Source organism: Scyliorhinus torazame, chromosome 11 (genome assembly GCF_047496885.1).
Source record: "Scyliorhinus torazame isolate Kashiwa2021f chromosome 11, sScyTor2.1, whole genome shotgun sequence".
Taxonomy (NCBI): Eukaryota; Metazoa; Chordata; class Chondrichthyes; order Carcharhiniformes; family Scyliorhinidae; genus Scyliorhinus; species Scyliorhinus torazame.
The window spans coordinates 239,797,556-239,820,488 of NC_092717.1; the positions used below are offsets into that span (position 1 = coordinate 239,797,556).

At 46.7% G+C, this 22,933-nt stretch overlaps 1 protein-coding gene and 2 long non-coding RNA genes across 4 annotated transcripts in view; 1 reads left to right on the forward strand and 2 right to left on the reverse strand.

The window, feature by feature from the left end:
- The window catches only part of LOC140385876 (uncharacterized), a 49,662-nt gene extending 44,918 nt beyond the window's left edge, over positions 1-4,744 (reverse strand). The window contains exon 1 of the long non-coding RNA XR_011933488.1: positions 4,181-4,744. This is a non-coding gene — a long non-coding RNA (uncharacterized lncRNA). The remainder of the gene's footprint in view (positions 1-4,180) is intronic.
- The window catches only part of LOC140385877 (uncharacterized), a 154,555-nt gene extending 133,936 nt beyond the window's left edge, over positions 1-20,619 (reverse strand). Inside the window, exon 1 of the long non-coding RNA XR_011933489.1 lies at positions 19,868-20,619. This is a non-coding gene — a long non-coding RNA (uncharacterized lncRNA). The remainder of the gene's footprint in view (positions 1-19,867) is intronic.
- Positions 20,620-20,751: 132 nt separating this feature from the next.
- The window catches only part of b4galt6 (UDP-Gal:betaGlcNAc beta 1,4- galactosyltransferase, polypeptide 6), a 144,480-nt gene continuing 142,298 nt past the window's right edge, over positions 20,752-22,933 (forward strand). For both annotated transcript variants that reach the window (XM_072468485.1, XM_072468484.1), the window contains exon 1: positions 20,752-21,246. In XM_072468485.1, the coding sequence (XP_072324586.1) occupies positions 21,138-21,246 (109 nt within the window). In that variant the 5' untranslated portion in view covers positions 20,752-21,137. The remainder of the gene's footprint in view (positions 21,247-22,933) is intronic.

Consider the following 22,933-nt stretch of genomic DNA (forward strand, 5'->3'; position numbering starts at 1 on the left):
GAGGCAGCAACTAAAGCCAGTAAGGTACTAGATAATAAACTCAATGTGACTAAGGGGAAGAGTAGACAGGGAAGAGATGATGAACGCAAAGGGACAGGTGGTCTGAGGTGCATTTCTTTCAATGCGAGAAGTGTAGCAGGTAAGGCAGATGAACTTAGGGCTTGGATTAGTACCTGGGAATATGATGTTATTGGTATTACTGAGACTTGGTTGAGGGAAGGGCAAGACTGGCAACTAAATATCCCAGGGTATAGATGCTTCAGGAGGGATAGAGAGGGAGGTAAAAGGGGTGGAGGAGTTGCATTACTGGTCAGAGATGATATCACAGCTGTGATTAAGGAGGGCATGATGGAGGATTCGAGCACTGAGGCAATATGGGTAGAGCTAAGAAATAGGAAGGGTGCAGTAACATTGTTGGGACTTTACTACAGGCCTCCCAAAAGCGAGCATGAAGTAGAGGTACAAATATGTAGACAGATTATAGAAAAATGTAGGAGCAATAGGGTGGTCGTGATGGGAGATTTTAACTCCCCAACATTGAATGGGACTCATGTATTGTTGGAGGCGTAGATAGAGCAGAATTTTTAAGGAGCATACAGGAGAGTTTTTTAAAGCAGTATGTAAATAGTCCAACTCGGGAAGGGGCCTTACTGGACCTGGTATTGGGGAATGATCTCGGCCAGGTGGTTGATGTTTCAGTCGGTGATTACTTTGGGAATAGCGATCACAATTCCGTAAGTTTTAGAATACTCATGTACAAAGACGAGAGTGGTCCTAAAGGAAGAGTGCTAAATTGGGAAAAGGCCAAGTATAACAAAATTCGGCAGGAGCTAGGGAATGTGGATTGGAAGCAACTGTTTAAGGGTAAATCCACATTTGAAATGTGGAAGTCTTTTAAGGAAAGGTTGATTAGAGTGCAGGACAGACATGTCCCTGTGAAAATGAGGGATAGAAATGGCAAGATTAGGGAGCCATGGATGACGGGTGGAATTGTGAGACTAGCTAAGATGAAAAAGGAAGTATACATAAGATCTAGGTGACTTAAAACTGATGAAGCTTTGGAGGAATATCGGGAAAGTAAGACAAATCTCAAACGCGCAATAAAGAGGGCTAAAAGGGGTCATGAAATATCTTTGGCTAACAGGGTTAAGGAAAATCCCAAAGCCTTTTATTTGTATATAAGGAGCAAGAGGGTAACTAGAGAGAGGATTGGCCCACTCAAAGACAAAAGAGGGAATTTATGCGTGGAGTCAGAAGAAATGGGTGACATTCTTAATGAGTACTTTGCATCGGTATTCACCAAGGAGAGGGACATGACGGATGTTGAGGCTAGGGATGGATGTTTAAATACTCTAGGTCAAGTCGGCATAAGTAAGGGGGAAGTTTTGGGTATTCTAAAAGGCATTAAGGTGGACAAGTCCCCAGGTCCGGATGGGATCTATCCCAGGTTACTGAGGGAAGCGAGGGACGAAATAGCTAGCCTTAACAGATATCTTTGCAGCATCCTTGAGCACGGGTGAGGTCCTGGAGGACTGGAGAATTGCTAATGTTGTCTCTTTGTTTAAGAAGGGTAGCAGGGACAATCCAGGGAATTATAGACCTGTGAGCTTGACGTCAGTGGTCGTCAAACTGTTGGAGAAGATACTGAGGGATAGGATCTATTCACATTTGGAAGAAAATAGACTTATCAGTGATAGGCAGCATGGTTTTGTGCAGGGAAGGTCATGTCTTACAAACATAATAGAATTCTTTGAGGAAGTGACTGAGTTAATTGATGAGGGAAGGGATGTAGATGTCATATACATGGACTTCAGTAAGGCGTTTGATAAATTTTCCCATGGCAGGTTGGTGGAAAAAGTGAAGTCGTTTGGGGTTCAGGGTGTACTAGCTAGATGGATAAAGAACTGGCTGAGCAACAGGAGACAGAGCGTAGTGGTGGAAGGGAGTGTCTCAAAATGGAGAAAGGTGACTAGTGGTGTTCCACAGGGATCCGTGCTCGGACCACTGCTGTTTGTGATATACATAAATGATCTGGACGAAGGTATAGGTGGTCTGATTAGCAAGTTTGCAGATGATACTAAGGTTGGTGGCGTTGCAGATAGCGAGGAGGACAGTCAGAGAGTACAGCAAAATATAGATAGATTGGAGAGTTGGGCAGAGAAATGGCAGATGGAGTTCAATCCAGGTAAATGCGAGGTGATGCATTTTGGAAGATCTAATTCAAGAGTGGACTATACGGTCAATGGAAGAGTCCTGGGGAAAATTGACGTACAGAGAGATCTGGGAGTTCAGATCCATTGTACCCTGAAGGTGGCAACGCAGGTCGATAGAGTGGTCAAGAAGGCATACAGCATGCTTGCCTTCATCGGACGGGGTATTGAGTACAAGAGTCGGCAGGTCATGTTACAGTTGTCTAGGACTTTGGTTAGGCCACATTTGGAATACTGCGTGCAGTTCTGGTCGCCACATTACCAGAAGGATGTGGATGCTTTAGAGAGGAGATTCACCAGGTTGTTGCCTGGTATGGAGGGAGGTTCACCAGGATGTTGCATGGGATAGAGGGTGCTAGCTATGAAGAAAGGTTGAGTAGATTAGGATTGTTTTCGTTGGAAAGACGGAGGTTGAGGGGGGACCTGATTGAGGTCTAGAAAATTATGAGTGGTATGGACAGGGTGGACAGCAACAAGCTTTTTCCAAGAGTGGGGTCACAATTTCAAGGTGAGAGGGGGAAAGTTTAAGGGAGATGTGCGTGGAAGGTTTTTTACGCAGAGGGTGGTGGGTGCCTGGAACGCTTTGCCAGCGGAGGTGGTAGAGGCGGGCACGATAGCATCATTTAAGATGCATCTAGACAGATATATGAACGGGCGGGGAACAGAGGGAAGTAGATCCTTGGAAAATAGAAGACAGGTTTAGATAAAGGATCTGGATCGGCGCAGGCTGGGAGGGCGGAAGGGCCTGTTCCTGTGCTGTAATTTTCTTTGTTCTTTGTCTGCAACCCCACTGAAAATCACCTTTACCCAATAAACACCCACTGATCATCAATCCTTTGCTTTTATGTCATTGAGACAATTGTGGATCTACCTTCTATGGGATCCCCACGAGCTTTTACTTTTCCAACTAGTTTGTCATGTGGGATCTTATTGAAAGTCTTTCTAGTGGGTCAAACGCTGACCAGGTGGATTGTTTTGTCCTGAATGGTATCAGACTCGTGTTGTTGCTGTTCTACCTCGATATGTCACACTTGCGATTGTCTCCTGCATGTTCCTGCTCACTGGGAAAGATCCCAACCCCAAAGGACAGGTTTTTGATTAAAGCTAACGTTGAATTTAATATAAATTATACAGAAGCAAAAGAAAGCCACAAATAATCAGTTTAATATTTGACTTGCAATAGATAAAGCACCAAGAAGAGGAAAAGAGTAAAATGGGGCTGGTTTAGCACAGTGGGCTAAGACAGCTGGCTTGTAATGCAGAACAAGACCAGCAGCACGGGTTCAATTCCCATACCGGCCTCCCCGAACAGGTGCCGGAATGTGGTGAATAAGATATTTTCACAGTAACTTAATTGAAGCCGACTTGTGACAATAAGCGATTATTATTATTTAAAAAAAAATTTTAAGAGTACCCAATTTATTTTTTCCAATTAAGGGGCAATTTAGCGTGGCCAATCCACCTATCCTGCACATCTTTGGGTTGTGGGGGCGAAACCCACGCAAACACGGGGAGAATGTGCAAACTCCACACAGACAGTGACCCAGAGCCGGGATCGAACCTGGGACCTCGGCGCCGTGAGGCTGCGGGGCTAATCCACTGCGCCACCATGCTGCCCAAGCGATTATTATTAAGGGTGGGATGATCCTCGGTGGTGGAGGCAGTCGCCATTGGCTGCCGGGGGAATCTTCCAGTCCCCCTGATGTCTATGGCATCCCACCACCCAGAACCCGCTGCGGGGAGGGGGTCTGCACCTTCAATGGGACCAGAAGACCCCGCAGCAGGAAGGTCCAGAAAATCCTGCCCTAAGAGGCAGTATCCATGTAGGTTACTAGACCAAAGTCCTTCCAACACAGCAGTGAAACATGGAACAGGAGCTACAGGGAAAATATATTTTTCTTCTACAATTCTTCTGGAAGTGCATATTTCAAGAGACAAGATGAAAGAACAATTTACGAATGAACAGCTACCTTACGGGAATTTTGCGGTCTCCTTTGAAGTTGATGTCAGGCATTCAAATTAAAAATTAAAGCCTGTCGCTTTCTCCATGAAGGGTCCATTTATACAATAGGAAGTTGCATGTTTGTGTGAATTGACCACCCAATCGTTTTTCTGTGGTGACAATGTTGCCATGGCAACAACAATCACCAGCAATAATATAGTAAATTGTTCCAAGTTACTTCGCAGACACGTTATCAAACAGAATTTGGCAGTGGGCCACACAGCAGGTACTAGGATGTGACCAAAACCTTGTTTAAATGGAGAGTATGGGAAGGATTATGGGCCTGTTGGGGAGGTTTGGAGGGTTCTCGGGATACAAGCTGAATGTAGGGAAAAGCGAGGTATTCCCGATGAATGAGCTGCTACAGCGGGCTAATTTAGGGGGGGATGCCATTTACGGTAGCAAGGGATAGGTTTAGGTACTTGTGGATTCAGGTAGTGAGGGAATGGACGGGGCTCCATAAGTGGAACTTAACGAAGCTGGTGGAGGAATCCAGGGAGGATCTTAAGAGGTGGGATACACTGCACTTAACCTTGGCGGGGAGGGTCCAAGTGATGAAAATTAATATTCTGTCGAGGTTCTTGTTTATCTTTCAGGATGTCCCGATCTTTATACCAAAGGCTTTTTTTCCGGTAAATGGACACAATCATCTCTGACTTTGTATGGGCGGGGAAGGTGCCGAGGGTGGGGAGGACCCTGCTACAGAGGCAAAGGCAGCAGGGGGGGGGGGGGGGGGGCATTGGTGTTGCCAAACTTGCTTCATTATTACTGGACGGCGAATGTGGACAAGGTGCGGCGGTTGTGGGAAGGAGGGTAGAGTGGGTTAGGATGGAGGAAGAATCTTGTCGGCAGCATTGCCAATGGCTCCGAGTAGGTATTCAGGGAGCCCAGTGGTGCAGTCCACGGTGAAGATATGGAATCAGCTGAGGAGGCATTTTAGGGTGGAAGGAATGTCGGTGCTAACACCGCTGTGCAAGAATCATGGGTTTGAGCCGGGGGGGATGGATAGTGTATACAGGAGGTGGAGGGAAGTGGGGCTGGTCAAGGTGAGGGATTTGTATTTGGAGGAAGTGTTCACCAGTCTGGAGGAGCTAAGGGAGAGAGTAGAGCTGCCGAGGGGTAGTGTGTTCAGGTATCTACAGGTTAGGGACTTTGCACGAAAGGTCTGGACTTGGCTCCCTAGATTGCCGGGATACACCCTACTGGAGCGACTGTTGCTTCCGGATGTGGAAGTGGAGGGAAGAATTGGGGATATATATAAGTGGTTGGGGGAGCAGGGAGGCGAGCGGGTAGTGAAGATCAAGGAGAAATGGGAAGTGGAGTTGGGAATGGAGATCAATTGGGGAGTATGGAGTGAGGCACTGCAAAGGGTAAACGGGACCTCCTCTTGTGCAAGGATGAGCCTGATACAGTTTAAGGTGGTGCACAGGGTGCATATGACTCGGGCGAGAATGAGTGGGTTCTTTGAGGAGTAGCAGATGAGTGTGAGAGGTGTGGGCGGGGGCCAGCGAATCATGCGCACATGTTTTGGGGTTGTGATACATTGGGAAGATTCTGGGTGGGAGTGTTCGCAGTCTTAGCCAGGATAGTGGAGGAGGGAGTGGACCCGGACCCTTTGGTGGCGATATTTGGGGTTTCAGAGAAGCCGGAGCTCATGGAGAGGAGGAAGGCCGATGTCTTGGCCTTCGCCTCTCTGATTGCACGGCGACCAATTTTGCTGGAGTGGCGGTCGGCATGGCCACCAGGGGTAGCAGCTTGGTTGGGTAACCAGTATGACTTCCTGTGGTTAGAGAAGATAAAGTATGAGTTAAGTATGATGAGTTAAAAAATGCGTTTTTAAAAAAACCTTGATTAAAAAGGTAATAGGTTTTAAGGGGGAAGGTATTAGGGAGTAGGCACTTGCTGACATGGCTACTAACGGTGCAAGCCAGAATTGGACAAGCACAGAGATCTCGGAGGGTTGTGGGGCTGGAGAAAGTTACAGAGATAAGGTGGGGAAGGCCATGGAGAGATTTGAAAACAAAGGCAAGAATTTTAAAATAAAGGCGTTTCCAGAACAGGAACTAACGTAGGCCAGTGCGCACAGGCTGATGAGTGAATGGGACTCGGTGTGAGTTAAGACTGCGGGTAGCAAAGTTTTGGATGAGCTCAAGTTAGAGTGTGGAATGTGTCAGGCCAGACAGGAGAGCATTAGAATAGTCAAGAGGTAACAAAAGCTGAAGGGTTTCTGGTTGTGGCTGGATCAATTGGGGCGAATGGAGAGCATTCCATCACATGCCTGACTTGTTACGTAGCTTTGGAGAGTCAGCAGGTGCCTCAGCATGGCCAGTTTCTGACCTACCTCAGTAGCCACAGGTTTGTGTGACAGGAGCAATTGGAGTCTTTTTTTAATATAAATTTAGAGTACCCAATTCATTTTTTCCAATTAAGGGGCAATTTAGCGTGGCCATTCCACCTAGCCTGCACATCGTTGGATTGTGGGGACGAAACCCACGCAAACACGGGGAGAATGTGCAAACCCCACGGACAGTGACCCAGTACCGGGATCGAACCTGGGAGCTCGGCGCCGTGAGGCAGCAGTGCTACCCACTGCGCCACCGTGCTGCCCGCAACTGGAGTTTCTGGTCAATTCATTCTGATTCCTGTGGAATGTTGATGGTAATGCCATTGAACAAGTGGACAAGTGGAGTTGGGTAGGCTCTCGTTACTTGGAACTAGTCATTGCCCAGCACTTTTGTAGCACAAATGTAACTTGTTGTCGAGGTTTCAGTACCTTGTGGCATGGATATTGGACTCTGTACTTCTACAACTGGTGCATTATTATATATCTGCAGATTTTCCTTCAGAAAGTCACCCAGCTCACTTGAACAATACCTGAGGCATCGATCACAAGAAGAACAAGAGTAGCAATGTCACGCAAGAGTTCGCCCAGTGAGCCAGAGAAGATACAGCCAGAGTGAGACAGCAAAGAGTGAGTTTGGGAATTTGAAGCTAGGTGGGAATTGAATCCAATCGGTAAGACTGTTCCTTTTTAAATTGCAGGAGTTTTAATTAATCTAGAATTGTGCAGTGAAGGTTAACAAGGGCTGCCCCATCCATTCACATAACTGGTTGGCAGTTAAGTGTCAGTCACTATAGTCTACTTTGATCTAAAAGCAGGTGGGGGGGGGGGGGGGAAGTCAACTCAGGCCAATTTAAAAGAGCAACTTGTAACTCACTCCCAATGAGTTCTCCCAGTGAGCCAGAGAAGACACAGCCAGAGTTTGACACAACAAAGAGTGAATTTGGGAATTCGAAGCTGGGTGGGGAGGAGGTGCTTTTTAACCCTGGTAAGTGACTGGTAAGTGTTTTTTCTTTTCATTGTCTAATTTATTTATTTATTTTTTCTTTAGTTTTTTGGAATTGTAGCTGTATAAGTTAACCTAAGGTTTAAGACATGGCAGGAGATCCCAGACCCGTGTCATGCTCCTTGTGTGCGATGTGGGAGCTCAGGGACACATCCACTGTCCCTGGCTCCTTCATGTGCAAGAAGTGTGTCCAGTTGCAGCTCCTGTTAGACTGCTTGACAGCTCTGAAGCTGCGGATGGACTCACTTTGGAGCATCCGCGATGCTGAGGATGTCGAGGATAGCACGTTTAGCGAGTTGGTCACACCGCAGGTGAAAGTCACTGTGGGAGATAGAAAATGGGTGACCAAAAGACAGAGAAAGAGTAGGAAGGCAGTGCAGGTGTCCCCTGCGGTCATCTCCCTGCAAAACAGATATACCGCTTTGGATACTGTTGAGGGAGATGGCTCAGCAGGGGAAGGCAGCAGCAGCCAGGTTCATGGCATCGTGGCTGGCTCTGCTGCGCAGCAGGGCAGGAAGAAGAATGGCAGGGCTATAGTGATAGGGGACTCAATTGTAAGGGGAATAGACAGGCGGTTCTGCGGACGCAATCGAGACTCCAGGATGGTATGTTGCCTCCCTGGTGCAAGGGTCAAGGATGTCTCGGAGCAGCTGTAGGACATTCTGGGGGGGGGGGGGGGGGGGAAGGAGGGTGAATAGCCAGCTGTCGTGGTGCGCATAGGCACCAATAATATAGGTAAAACAACAGGATGAGGTCCTACAAGCTGAATTCAGGGAGTTAGGAGTTAAAATAAAAAGTAGGACCTCAAATGTAGTAATCTCAGGATTGCTACCAGTGCCACGAGCTAGTCAGAGTAGGAATAGTCAGGATAGATAGGATGAATGTGTGGCTCGAGAGATGGTGCAAGAGGGAGGGATTCAAATTCCTGGGGCATTGGAACCGGTTCTGTGGGAGATGGGACCAGTACAAACGAGACGGTCTGTACCTGAGCAGGACTGGAACTGATGTCCTAGGGGGGCAGCTAGAGCTGTTGGGGAGGGTTTAAACTAATGGGGCAGGGGGATGGGAACCGATGCAGGAAGTCGGAAGGTTGTAAAACAGGGACAGAAACAAAAGGCAGTAAGGGGGAAAGTGTAAGGCAGAGAAGCCATAGTCAAAAATCAAAAAGGGCGACAGTACAAGGTACAGTGACTGAGGGGAGCTCAGTGAATACTAAAAGGAATAAAACGGGAAGTAAAAACATAAATGATAAGCGATGCGGCAGGTTGTTACATGAAGATATGGGTTCAACGAGGGAACCTACGAGGGAACAAGCGGTCCTAGATCTGGTCCTGTGTAATGAGACAGGATTGATTTATGATCTCATAGTTAGGGATCCTCTCACAAGGAGCAATCACAATATGGTGGAATTTTAAATACAGATGGAGGGTGAGAAGGTAAAATCAAACACGAGTGTTTTGTGCTTAAACAAAGGAGATTACAATGGGATGAGAGAAGAACTAGCTAAGGTAGACTGGGAGCAAAGACTTTATGGTGAAACAGTTGGGGAACAGTGGAGAACCTTCCAAGCGATTTTTTTACAGTGCTCAGCAAAGGTTTATACCAACAAAAAGGAAAGATGGTAGAAAGAGGGAAAATTGACCGTGGATATCTAAGGAAATAAGGGAGAGTATCAAATTGAAGGAAAAAGCATACAAAGTGGCAAAGATTAGTGAGAGACTAGAGGACTGGGAAATCTTTAGGGGGCAACAGAAAGCTACTAAAAAAGCTATAAAGAGTAAGATAGATTATGAGGGTAAACTTGCTCAGAATATAAAAACAGAGTAAAAGTTTCTACAAATATATAAAACAAAAAAGAGTGGCTAAGGTAAATATTGGCCCTTTAGGGGATGAGAAGGGAGATTTAATAATGGGAGATGAGGAAATGGCTGAGGAACTGAACAGGTTTTTTGGGTCGGTCTTCACAGTGGAAGACACAAATAACATGCCAGTGACTGATAGAAATGAGGCTATGACAGGAGAGAACCTTGAGATGATTGTTATCACTAAGGAGGTAGTGATAGCTTTCATAGAATTGTGCAAGCTAATGGGCAAGCTAATCGGGCTAAAGGGAGCCAAGTCTCCTGGCCCTGATGGAATGCATCCCAGAGTGCTAAAAGAAATTGCAAATGCACGAGTGATAATTTACCAAAATTCACTAGCCTCTGGGGTGGTCCCGGCGGATTGGAAATGAGTAAACGTGACACCACTCTTTAGAAAAGGAGGTAGGCAGAAAGCGGGTAATTATAGGCCAGTGAGCTTAACTTCGGTAGTAGGGAAGATGCTGGAATCTATCATCAAGGAAGGAATCGCGAGGCATCTGAATGGAAATTGTCCCATTAGGCAGACGCAGCATGGGTTCATAAAGGGCAGGTCGTGCCTAACTAATTTTGTGGAATTGTTTGAGGACATTACCAGTGCAGTAGATAACGGAGAGCCAATGGATGTGGTATATCTGGAATTCAAGAAAGCCTTTGACAATGTGCCACACAAATGTTTGCTGCATCAGATAAAGATGCATGGCATTTAGGGTAAAGTAGTAGCATGGATAGGGGATTGGTTAATTAATAGAAAGCAAAGAGTGGGGATTAATGGGTGTTTCTCTGGTTGGCTATCAGTAGCTAGTGGTGTCTCTCAGGGATCAGTGTTGGGCCCACAATTGTTCACAATTTACATAGATGATGTGGATTTGGGGACCAAGGGCAGTGTGTCCAAGTTTGCAGACGACACTAAAATGAGTGGTGAAGCAAAAAGTGCAGAGGATACTGGAAGTGTGCAGAGGGATTTGGATAGGTTAACTGAATGGGCTAGGGTCTGGCAGATGGAATACAATGTTGACAAATGTGAGGTTATCCATTTTGATGGGAATAACAGCAAAAGAGATTATCATTTAAATGATAAAATATTAAAACATGCTGCTTGCTGTGCAGAGAGGCCTGGGTGTGCTAGTGCACGAGTCGCAAAAAGTTGGTTTACAAGTGCAACAGGTGATTCAGAAGGCAAATGGAATTTTGTCCTTCATTGCTAGAGGGATGGAGTTTAAGACTAGGGAGGTTATGCTGCAATTGTATAAGGTGTTAGTGAGGCCACACCTGGAATATTGTGTTCAGTTTTGGTCTCCTTACCTGAGAAAGGACATACTGGCGCTGGAGGGTGTGCAGAGGAGATTCACTCGGTTAATCCCAGAGCTGAAGGGGTTGGATTACGAGGAGAGGTTGAGTAGACTGGGACTGTACTCGTTGGAATTTAGAAGGATATGGGGGGATCTTATAGAAACATATAAAATTATGAAGGGGATAGGATAGATGGCGGGCAGATTGTTTCCACTGGCGGGTGAAAGCAGAACTAGGGGGCATAGCCTCAAAATAAGGGGAAGTAGATTGAGGACTGAGTTTAGGAGGAACTTCTTCACCCAAAGGGTTGTGAATCTATGGAATTCCTTGCCCAGTGAAGCAGTTGAGGCTTCTTTATCAAATGTTTTTAAGATAAAGATAGATCGTTTGTTTGAAGAATAAAGAGATTAAGGGTTATGGTGTTCGGGCCGGAAAGTGGAGCTGAGTCCACAAGATCAGCCATTATCTCATTGAATGGCGGAGCAGGCTTGGTCAGGCCAGATGGCCTACTCCTGCTCCTAGTTCTTATGTTCTTATAACCTCAACCTTCCCCTAATTCACAAACCATCCTAACTTAGACATTTACAGCTCTGTCCTCCATGTCACTGGATTAATATACTCAAATTATCTATTTTACACAGTCATTGGGGCACAGGAACAGCAGTGATTTAACAAGAATGCCAACCACCACCACCACCCGTAGACATTAGTAATCTTTTAAATCACTGCTATTTTATTTTTGTGACGTTTTAATCAAAACAAAGAAAAACAAAAATATATTCATGATAACCAGGATGAAATTTTCTCATTTTCTTGCCTTTTGTGTCTATTATTAATTTCCTTAATGCTTCTAGATCAAAGTCCCAGCCTGACTGGAAAGACTTTTGACTTGAAATAGAATATCCCACAACAATTTAGCAGAACTATTCTGAGCATATGCCCTCTGTAGGATTTCTCAGCATGTGGTCTGAGCAACAATAAATAAAGAGTAAATGCATGTGTCTGCAAGGATTTGGGAGTCTATTTTCTCCGCTTTTCCTGCAGTTTACCATATTCTGTTTGGCAGTCACTGGGTTACGTTTGTTTCTGCCATTTTAACTACTGTTTGTTCCACTCTTTCCGAATCACAATTCAATTTAAGAGTAAAGAAGGTGTAACTATATCACTCGGGCATTAAATAAAGAGAACGGTAATATGATAGAAACTGACCACACGAACATGGAGTAAGCCACTCGGCCCCTTGAGCCTGCTCTGCCACTTAATAAGATCATGGTTGATCTGATAGTAACCTCAAATCTGCAGTCTGACTAACCCCGAGAGCCTTTCACCCCTATTTGCTTACCAAGAATCTATCCACCTCTGCCTTAAAAATATTCAAAGATTCTGCTTCCACCACCTTTTAAGGGAGAGTTCCAGAGACTCAACCATCTTGAGAAAAAAAAATTGCCTCACCTCTTGTTTTAAATGGGTGACCCTTTATTTTCAAATAGGTAAATCTTCTCTGAACTGTTACTAATACATTTACACCCTTCCTGAAGTAAAGGAGACCAGTACCGTACACAGTATTCCAGATGGGTGCAACAGTGCACAGTGCTTCATAGCACCAGGGGACCGGGTTCAATTCCGGCCTTGGGGGACTCTCTGTGTGGAGTTTGCACGTTCTCCCCGTGTCTGTGAGGGTTTCCTTTGGCTGCTCCGGTTTCCTCCCACAGTCCAAAGAAGTGCAGGTTAGGTGGATTGGCCATGCTAAATTGCCCTTAGTGTCCAGGGATGTGCAGGTTAGGTGGGGTTATGGGGTTGCAGGGATAGGGCGGGGGAGTGGGCGGGCCTAGATAGGGGGCTCTTTCAGAGGGTGGGTGCAGATTTGATGGGCCACATAGAATCCATACAGTGCAGAAGGAGGCTATGTTTCTATGTGGTCTCACTAGTGCCCTGTACAACTGAAGCACAAACCTACCTTTTGTATCCAATTCTCCTTGCAATAAATGATAACATTCTATGAGCCTTCCTAATTACTTGAAACCTTTAATTGTCCTATTCCCACTTTCTTTCCCATGCACCACCAATCCTTCAGTCACTTCTCTTCGTCTGGCCTCAACTCTATCAGATGTTCCCTTTTGGTCCTTTTCCTGAACCTCCCCTTTCACTTGCTCAAAAGCTGTTTCTTTCTAACTTTTCCCTGTTCTCTGAATCAAGGTCACAGGCATGAAACTTTAACTCTGGTTCTCTCTCCACAGATGTATCCAGAGATGGTGAATATTTCCAGCAGTTTCTGTTTTTATTGTAGGTGTCCAGCATCTGCAGTATTTCGCTTTTGTATTAAAAATTATGTCCTTCCAGATGTAATTTCTCTGTTTATCACAGAATTTGTCCAAGAATCTCCTGCAAAGTTTCAGTGTCACAGCAGCATGAGAGATATCAATAATAATAATTTTTATTGTCACAAGTAGGCTTACATTAACACTGCAATGAAGTTACTGTGAAAAGCCCCTAGTCGCCACATTCCGGCACCTGTTCGGGTACACAGAGAGAGAATTCAGAATGTCTAAATAACCTAATAGCACGTCTTTCAGAACATGGGAAGAAAACCGGAGCATCCGGAAGAAACTCACGCAGACACGGGGAGAACGTGTAGACTCTGCACAGTGACCCAAACTGGGAATTGAACATGGGACCCTGGCGCTGTGAAGCCATAGTGCTAACCACTATGCTACCATGCTGCCCAGCTTATATTTATATTTTACTCATTCCTGGGATGTAGGAGTGGTTGGCTAGACCAGTATCAGTTGCCCATTCCTAATTGCCATTGAGAAGGTGGTGGTTTGTCTTCTTGAATCGCTGCAGTCCATGTGGTGTAGGTACACCCACTGTGCTGTTGGGGAAGAAGTTCCAGCATGTTGACCCTGCAACAGTGAAGGAACAGCCAATATATTTCCAAGTCAGGATGGTGTGTGGCTTGGAGAGGAATGTGCAGGTGGTGGTGTTCCCATGTGTCTGCTGCCCTTGACCTTCCAGGTGGTAGAAGTCATGGGTTTGGAAGGCGTTCTCAAAGGAGCCTTGGTGAGTTGCTATCGTATATCTTGCAGATGGTGCATACTGCTGCTATGGTACATCGGTGATGGAGGACTTAATGTTTAAGGCGGCAGGTGGGTGCCAATCAAGCAGGCTACTTTGTCTGGATGGTGTCAAGCTTCTTGAGTTGTTGGCGCTGCACTCATCCAGGTAAGTGGGGAGTATTCCATTAGACTCCTGACTTGGAGACCTTGCAAAGGGTTTTGGGAGTCAGGAGGTGCAATACCTCTGACCTAAAATATTTATATGGCTAGCGCAGTTCAGTTTCTGGTCAATGGTAACCCCCAGGATGCAGATACTGGGGTATTCAGTGATGGTAATACCATTGAATGTCAAGGGGTGTTGGTTAGATTCTCTCTTGGAGATGGTCATTGCCTGGCACTTTTGTGGCACGAATATAACTTGCCACTTGTCAGCCCAAGCATGAATATTGTTCCGGTCTTTCTGCATTTGGACAAGGACTGCTTCAGTGCAAGAGTCGCAAGTAAGAACTGTGTTCAGTTCTGGTCACCCTATTATAGGAAGGATATTGTTAAACTAGAAAGAGTGTAGAAGAGATTTACGAGGATGCTACCAGGACTTGATGGTCTGAGTTATAAGGAGAGGCTGGGACTTTTTCCCCTGGAGAGTAGGAGGCTTAGTGGTGATCTTATAGAGGTCTATAAAATAATGAGGAGCATAGAACTAGAGGGCATAGGTTTAAGGTGAGAGGGGAGAGATACAAAAGAGACCAGTGGGAATTTTTTCACACAGAGGATGGTGAGCATCTGGAACGGGCTGGTAGAGGCGGGTACATTTTTTTCCCTTTAAAAAGCAGGGTGGGTATAGAGGGATATGGACCAAATGCGGGCAAGTGGGATTAGCTTATTGATAATTGGACGGCATGGACAAGCTGGGTCGAAGGGCCTGTTTCCATGCTGTAAACATCTGTGACTCTAAATGGCGCTGAGCATTGTGCAATCATCAGCGAACATCCCCACATCTGACCTTCTGGTGGAAGGTCATTGATGAAGCAGCTGAAGATGGTTGGGTCTAGGACACTACTCTGAGGAATTGCTGCAATGGTGCCCTGGAACTGAGATGACTCACCTCCAAACAACCCACAGCCATCTTCCTCTGTGCGAGGTATGATTCCAACCAGTGGAGAGTTTTCCCCGATTCCCATTGACTTCAGTTCAGCTGGGGCTCCTTGATGCCACACCTGGTCAAATGCTGCCTTGATGTCAAGGTCAGTCATTCTCACCTCACCTCTGAATTCAGCTCTTATGTCCATGTTTGAACCAAGGCTGTAATGAGGTCATGAGTTGAGTGATCCTGGTGGAACCCAAACTTAGTGTCAGTGAGCAGGTAATTGCTAAGGAACTGTTGCTTGATGGCACTTCAATCTTTATTGATGATTGAGAATAGACTGATGGGGTGCTAATCAACTGGGTTGGATTAGTCCTGCATTTTGTCGACAGGGCATACTTAAATGTCAGTGTTGCAGATTGGAACATTTTTAAGTTATATTGCTGGAATATTGTCAGCGTAACCTTTGCAATATCCAGCGCCTTCAGCCGTTTCTTAATATCATGTGGAGTCAATCAAATTGGCTTAAGTCTGGCATCTGTGATCTCAGCCCTCCGGAGAGGGTTAGATAGGTCACCTACTCAGCACCTCTGGCTGAAGATTATTGCAAATGCTTCATTTATGTTTTGCACAGTTGTGCGGAGCTCATCCATCATTGAGGACCAGGATATTTGTCCAATGAGTTAATTGTCCACCACATTTCAAAGCTGGATCTGGCAGGACTGCAGAGTTTAGATCTGATCTGTTGGTTGTGGAATTGTTAAGCTCTGGCTAATTCTTGCTGCTTATGTTGTTTGGCATGCAAGTAGTCCTGTGGTATAGCTTCACCAGGTTGACGCATCATTTTCCGGTATGCCTGGTGCTGCTCCTGGCATGACCTCCTGCACTCTTCATTCAGCCAGGGTTTATCTACTGGTTTGGTGGTATTGGTAGAGTGAGGGCTACGCCAGGCCATGGGGTTACAAATAGTACAATTTTGCTACTGCTGATAACCCACAGTGCTTCATGCTTTTCTAGGAAGAGTTGCTAGATTGTTTCAAATCTATCCCATTTAGTACAGTGGTAGTGTCACACAACATGATGGAAAGTATCTTTAATGTGAAAATGGGACTTTGTCCGCAAGGACTGTGCTGTGTTCACTCCTATCGATGCTGTTATGGACGGATGAATCTGCAGCAGGCAGGTTGGTGAGGATAAGGTCAAGTACATTTTCCTTCTTGTTGATTTTCCCTCCTTCTTTTTCCACTTGTAATCATAGAATCCTTAAAGTGCAGAAGGAGCCCATTCGGCCCATCGAGTCTGCACTGACCCTCCGAAAGACTACGCTACCTCGGCCCAACCCCTTGCGCCATCCCTGTAAGCCAAACTAACCTTTGGACAATTTGGGGCAATTTAGCATGGGCAATCCACCTAACATGCACTTCTTTGGACTGTGGGAGGAAACCAGAGCACCTGGAGGAAATCCACCCAGACACGGGGAGAAAATGCAAACTCCACACAGACAGTGGCCTAGGTCATCTCATCGCACCTGGGTCCCTGGCATTGTAAGGGATCAGTGCTAACCACTGTGCCACCCTGGACAGATTTATGTATGCTAATCTATTCCTTGTTCCATACTTTTAGAAGTTATTACCATCTGCTTTTATCTTTCTCGATATTTTAGTTTCATATTCTATTTTCCCATTTAAGTATTTTTCTTGGTCCTTCTTTGCACTCCCTCACTAAAGGGGTGGAGGAGCAGAGAGAGCTGGGTGTATATCTGTATAAACCATTGAAGGTGGCAGGATAGATTGACAGAGCAATTAATAAAGTAAATAGTATCCTGGGCTTTATAAATAGGGACATGGAGTACAAGAGCATGGTGGTTATGTTGAACTTGTATCAGTCACTAATTCAGCCTCAGCTGCGTCCAGTTCTGGGTGCTGCACTTTAGGAAGGATGTGAAGGGGCAGCATGGTGGCACAATGGGTTAGCACTGCAGCCTCACGGCACTGAGGTCCCAGGTTCGATCCCGGCTCTTGGTCACTGTCTGTGTGGAGTTTGCACATTCTCCCCATGTTTGCGTGGGTTTCGCCCCCACAACCCAAAAATGTGCAAGCTAGGTGGATTGGCCACGCTAAATTGCCCCTTAATTGGAAAAAATGAATTGGGTACATTAAATTTTTTTTTAAAAAGGATGTGAAGGCAATTGAGAGAGTGCAGGAAAAATTGAGAATGGTTCCAGGGATGGTGAACTTCTGTTATGAAGATAGATTGGAGAAGTTGAGGCTGTTTTCCTTTGAGAAAAGGTGGAGAGGATATTTGATAGGGGTATTCAAAATCATGAGGGTTCCGGACAGAGTACAGCGGGAAAAATTGTTCCACACACGAAAGTTTCGAGAATGAGAGGGATGCAGCGAATGGATGGGTTTTGGAATGCGCTGCCTGAACGTGGAGGCAGGCTCAATGGAAGCATTTACAAGTTAATTTGACTGTTAACCGAAAATGAAGAAAGTGCATGGTTATAGGGAGAAAGCGGGAAATGGCACTCGGTGAGTCGCTTGTTTGGAACAAAAGAACAAAGAAAAGTACAGCACAGGAACAGGCCCTTCGGCCCTCCAAGTCTGTGCCGACTATGCTGCCCGTCTAAACTAAAATCTTCTACATTTCCAGGGTCCGTATCCCTCTACTGCCATCCTATTCATGTATTTGTCAAGATGCCCCTTAAATGTCACTATCGTCCCTGCTTCCACCACCTCCTCTGGCAGCGAGTTCCAGGCATCCACTACCCTCTGTGTAAAAAAACTTGGCTCATACATCTCTTCTAAACCTTGCTCCTTGCACCTATGCTCCCCTAGTAATTGACCCCTCTACCATGGAGTGCTAATGAAGACACGATGGGCTGAGTGGCCTCCTCCTGCATCATAACAACAATAGTGATTTTGTGAGTTCTGCGATTTATGACGCAAGATCTGTGTTGTGTGCTCCAGAATATGACTCCCCATGTGTAATGCCATGGAAAACTGGTGCTCTAATATAATTTGGGCCTAGTTTGAAGGCCGATTAAATTGGATATGCTAAATTAAAGAATTAGGCACTTTAAATTAAAGCCACAGTCCGCTCCAGCAAGAAGCAGAATCCGAGTAGACAGAACTCAGACAGGCTGCCGGGGTATTTGTGGAACAGTTCCTGATAACCCATCAAGCAATCATCGCTCCTTCTAGGGAGAGCTCAGGTGCCCTGTCAACCGGTCATCAGTCAGCCCATTGGCTGCTGAGACCCTGTGTCCTGAGACTCCATTGGCCCAAGGCCAAGGGCAGGTGGGTGGTGACAGGGGGATACAAATAGGCAATCTGGTCATCTGGGAAGCGAAGACTGGAAACAAAGACTTGGTGTGGGAGCTGACCTTGATCAGATCAGAAGGAAGCAAGCAAGGAAGAAACAGCCAGCGAGAATCACCTTCGCAAAGAGGAACCAGAGGGACTCGGGGATTGGATCTACAGCATATCAAACCACTTTTGAGGGTAGTATAGTCGAATCCTGGGGTTTCTTGTGTATATACAGTGGGTAATTTACGGGTTAACTATTAATAAAGTGTGTTGCATTATATCTGTGTCCGTACTTTGTTCTCCTCATAAATAAAGACACCTGGGTAAACTTTGATTAAGGAGCCGGTTGAAGTATATGAATTGAACAGATACAACACTGACTAGTAATGCTTATACTGTTGGAAAACATTTCATGTTGATAATGTCACTTAGCACCATATTTTTTTAGAACCTCAGAAGGCAAAAGATCTTGCATTTACATAGCACCTTTCACATCACACGTCACAGTTAAGTCACCGTCAGAATGTAGAAAGCTTAGGAGATCATTTACAAACAGCAAGGTTCCAAAAACAAAGAAATACACTTGAGAAGTAGTTTTTACCGATATTGGTTGTTGGATAGATATTAGCCAGGGCTCTCCCCTTCATCGAACAATGCTGGGATCTTTTATGTCCTTAAAAGGCCAGGTGAAGGTACAGTTTAACAATCTCATCTGAAAGACATCACCAGCAATATTGCACTCCCTCAATAATAGCAGTCACGTGTCTGTCTAGATTTTGTGCTCAAGTCTCTGGAGTTGTTTGTGAACCTGCAACCTTCTGACTCACTGGACAATGCTACTACAGTACGTTAGTTTATGATAAAGCTATTAATTTTGTTGATTTTTAAAGTCCTCAACTGAGGTGACGGTTATCAATAAGGGACACAGGAGAACCTGGAGTGGAGATAATGTGGAATAATAATAATCTTCATTATTGTCACAAGTAGGCTTACATTAACACTGCAATAAGGTTCTTGTGAAAAGCCCCTAGTCGTCACACTCCGGCACCTGTTCGGGTACACTGAGGAAGAATTCAGAATGTCCAAATCACCTTACAGCAAGTCTTTCGGACTTGTGGGAAGAAACCGGAGCACCTGTAGGAAACCCATGCAGACACGGGGAGAATGTGCAGACTCTGCACAGCCAGTGACCCAAGCGGAAATTGAACCTGGGACCCTGGCGCTGTGAAGCAACAGTGCTAACCACTGTGCTGCCCTAACTCACTGTGATGTGGAGTAATTGAGATGACTAGCATAGATGTATTTAAAGGGGAAATTCACTAAAACTCAAGGGAGAAAATAATAGATGCGTATTGTAACACCTTTGCTCTTGGCAAAAGGGTGGGGGGGGGGGAATCAGTTGCCCGGATGGAGCGATGCCAACAGCACCGGTTCAATCCCCGTACCGGCTGTGGTTATCCATGAAGTCCCCGACTTCTCAACCGTGCCCCTCCGAGGTGTGGCGACCCCCAGGTTAAATCACCACCAGTCCGTTCTTTCTCAAAAGGGGAGAGCAGCCTACGGTCCTCGGGGACTTTTCGCTGGTGGCGAGAATGGGGACGTGTGTCAGGCCCCAGTTAATTACGTCTGGCGACCGATCTGCTGCTGTAAGTGACTAGAAGTGGTTTTAAGAACAGCATTTCTAGTTAGGTAACTATCCTCCACTCACTGCTTTAATCCCCCTGCTTTGATCGGAAGGTGTTGCTGTAGTTCTGATCATGAGCTCCTTTTGCTGTAGTTCGCGGAGGCTCTTCTAAAGTAGACACTGTAGACTGTTTTCCTAAATACGACGCCGATTGCCATGAGTCCGGATCTGTCACCGATAATGAGGAGGGAGCAGATCAGCACCGGCAAGGAGTTGACGGGCTGAGTAGTCTGTCTCGTTACAGCAAAAATATTGAGTCTAGAACTGTAATGACAGAGTTCACTTAATAATTAGGAGCCGCTGCTGAGATTTTCATGGGGGTTTCGGCTTCCAAGCAAGAGATCAATATCGAAAGCGGCACAGAATCATCCCCAGACGATGGCCAACCGCCTCTGTGTCCGTTTACCTCAGCGCCCCGGCGTGACGCGTGCGCGCGGGCCCGACATGATGTCACCACGTTCGGCAGGGGGGGGGTTGCTCAGGTCGCATCCTGTTCGGTAGGCGGGAGTACCTAACCTCGGCAATCAGCGTTCACACGGGTGCTCTTTACCAGCGTCCGCACCCCGCGCGCGCCACGAGCTGCAACGTCAACACGTTGGAGCACGCAGGCAGGCCGTGCCCCCACCCCATCGCCGTCATCGCGCGCGTTCAGCTTCTCTGCCCCACCTCCTCGCGCCGCTCCATTCAAAACAAACCGAAACAAACGGCCCCCGACGTCAGCGCGCGGCGGCCCCCGGGGGGGCGGAGGCAGGGAAGGGGGACAGGCGCGCCTGCTCTGTGAGATCATTGACCCGTCAGATCGCCATGGCGACCCGGCTCCCGCCCCGCCCCCTTTTCCTTCCCCCTCCCCCCCCCCCCCCCCAGCCGCGAATCACACCCACCGCCATCCCCCTGCCCCTCCCCCATCCACCCCCTCACGGACAGACAGAGAGAGCAAAGGCACGGCGGAAGAGGAAGCTCTGACCTTCCTATTCCCGATGATTGTTAATTTTGAAAGGGTTTGAATTCGGGGGGAAATCTCCCACCCCCCCCTTCCCTCCCCCCTCACCTGCCCCGGCTTCCATTTGCCCGCAGCAGATGCGGGCAGGCAGCAGGATGGAGATGCCGCTCTGGCCGCTGCCCCTCGCACATCCACCTTCTCTGCATTTTTAACTCTTATTATTCCCCCCCCCCCCCCCACCGCCCAATGGTGCCCGTGTCTATCGGGTGGGCTTCGGAGGATTAGAGGGAAAGAGCCGGGTTTTGTCGTGTCGGGGGCGGTGAGGAGGGTGGGAGAGGGAAAAGGGCAGCCAGGATGTTGAAGAGAGTCCTGCGCGTCTCCAACCGCTCCTTCTTCGCCTTCGTCTTCCTCTTCTCCCTGTCCACGTCCTGCCTCTACTTCATCTATGTGGCGCCTGGAATAGGTAAGAAGCCCGGGCTCAGCGTTTCTGCTTCCTTTTTAATGGTCAAGATTTGAGCTGTTTGCAGTTGAGGTAGGATGGCTTCCCCACCCCCTTTTTGACTGCATGCTTGCTTGTTGCAATGATCCCCCCCCCCCCACTGAATGGGTGCCCCTCTCAGTCTGGGGGGAGGGTTCTTGCTCATCAGCATCATGTCATTTGAGCCATTCTGCCCTGTGGGATACATGGCAGTGTCTCCTCCTCTTACTAAATGTTGCACTGCACTCGAGGAGGGTGTGTGTGTGTGGGGGGGAAACAAATGATTTTACTTGTATCTGGTAGTACTTGTATCCACCAAGAAATGATATGTATCTGGTAGCTATTGCAGGAGATGTGGCCCTGATGGGGTTTGTGGACTCCTCACTCCTGTGGAAATGGCTACCCTTGAGCTGGCATGGCCAAGTGGTGGGGTTTGGCCCTGGCCCCCTCTCGGCCGTTGTTTGGCTCCTGTCTGCCTATTGGGAGAAATGTCGAGGGGGTGTGCTGTGTGGTGAAGGGCAGGGCGATGCGTTTTGGATTTGTTGTGAATGGCACCGAGGCCAGTTTTTCATTTTGTGCCATCACGGGTGTTGTATCTTCCTATAATTCCCTTGGCTGCTTTGCTATCTATTACTGCAGGGCTTGTGCTGCACTTGAACAATTAACATTCTCCAAGGCACTTCTTCGCAGCAGCCAACAATGCTTTCAGTTGGCATCGCAAGGGGGGCTGATTCATTCCAAAATGACATTTCTAAAATATGCTCACATGCTGCTGTAAATAAACTTCTGTGTACCTAGAATCATAGAATGGTTGCAGCACAGAAGCAGGCCATTCAACCCATTGTTGTCAATGGGCGAGTTAGTTCTCTACAAGAGCAACTTGGCAAATTCCACTTGCCTGTAGCCCTGCAATTCTTTTCTCTTCAATTAAGTGTCCAATTCCCCTTTGCAAGCCACAATTCAAACTGCCTCCACCACACTCTTGGGCTATGCATTCCAAATTTTCACCACAATCCCTTTTTCTTCAAAATAAACTTTGTTCTCTAGTCTCCTTTTGATTCTTTTGCCAGTCACCTTAAATCAGTGTCCTCTGTTTCCCGACTGCAGCCCCTCAATTTCGGCCTTGGGTCACTGTCTGTGTGGAGTTTCTCCTCGTGTCTGCATGGGTTTCCTTCAGGTGCTCCGTGTTTCCTCCCACAGTCCAAAGATGCATGGGTTAGGTGGATTGGCCATGCTAAATTGTCCCCCAGTGTCCAGGGACGTGTGGGTTAGGTTATGGAGTTACGGAGATAGTGCTGGATGGGTGGATGGACATGCGTAGAGTGCCCTTTTGCAGTGTCAGTGCAGACTCAATGGGCCAAATGGCCTCCTTTTGATACGAACTGAAGTCCCACATCTTTGTAACCATTCTTGTAAATCTCTTTTGCACCCTATTATTATCATTATTATCAAAAGCTTCCCCATCCTTTGTAACTTGTGCTCTGAATTAGATGCAATACTCCAGCTGAGGCCAAGCTAGTGGTTCACCAGTTTCCTTGCTTTTATACTTTGTGCCTCTATTGATACAGCTCTGGATCAAATATGTCTTATTAACCACTTTCTCAACCTGTCTTACCACCTTTTAAGTGAACAAATCATCATATACCAAGGTCATTCTGCTCTTGCACCCTTT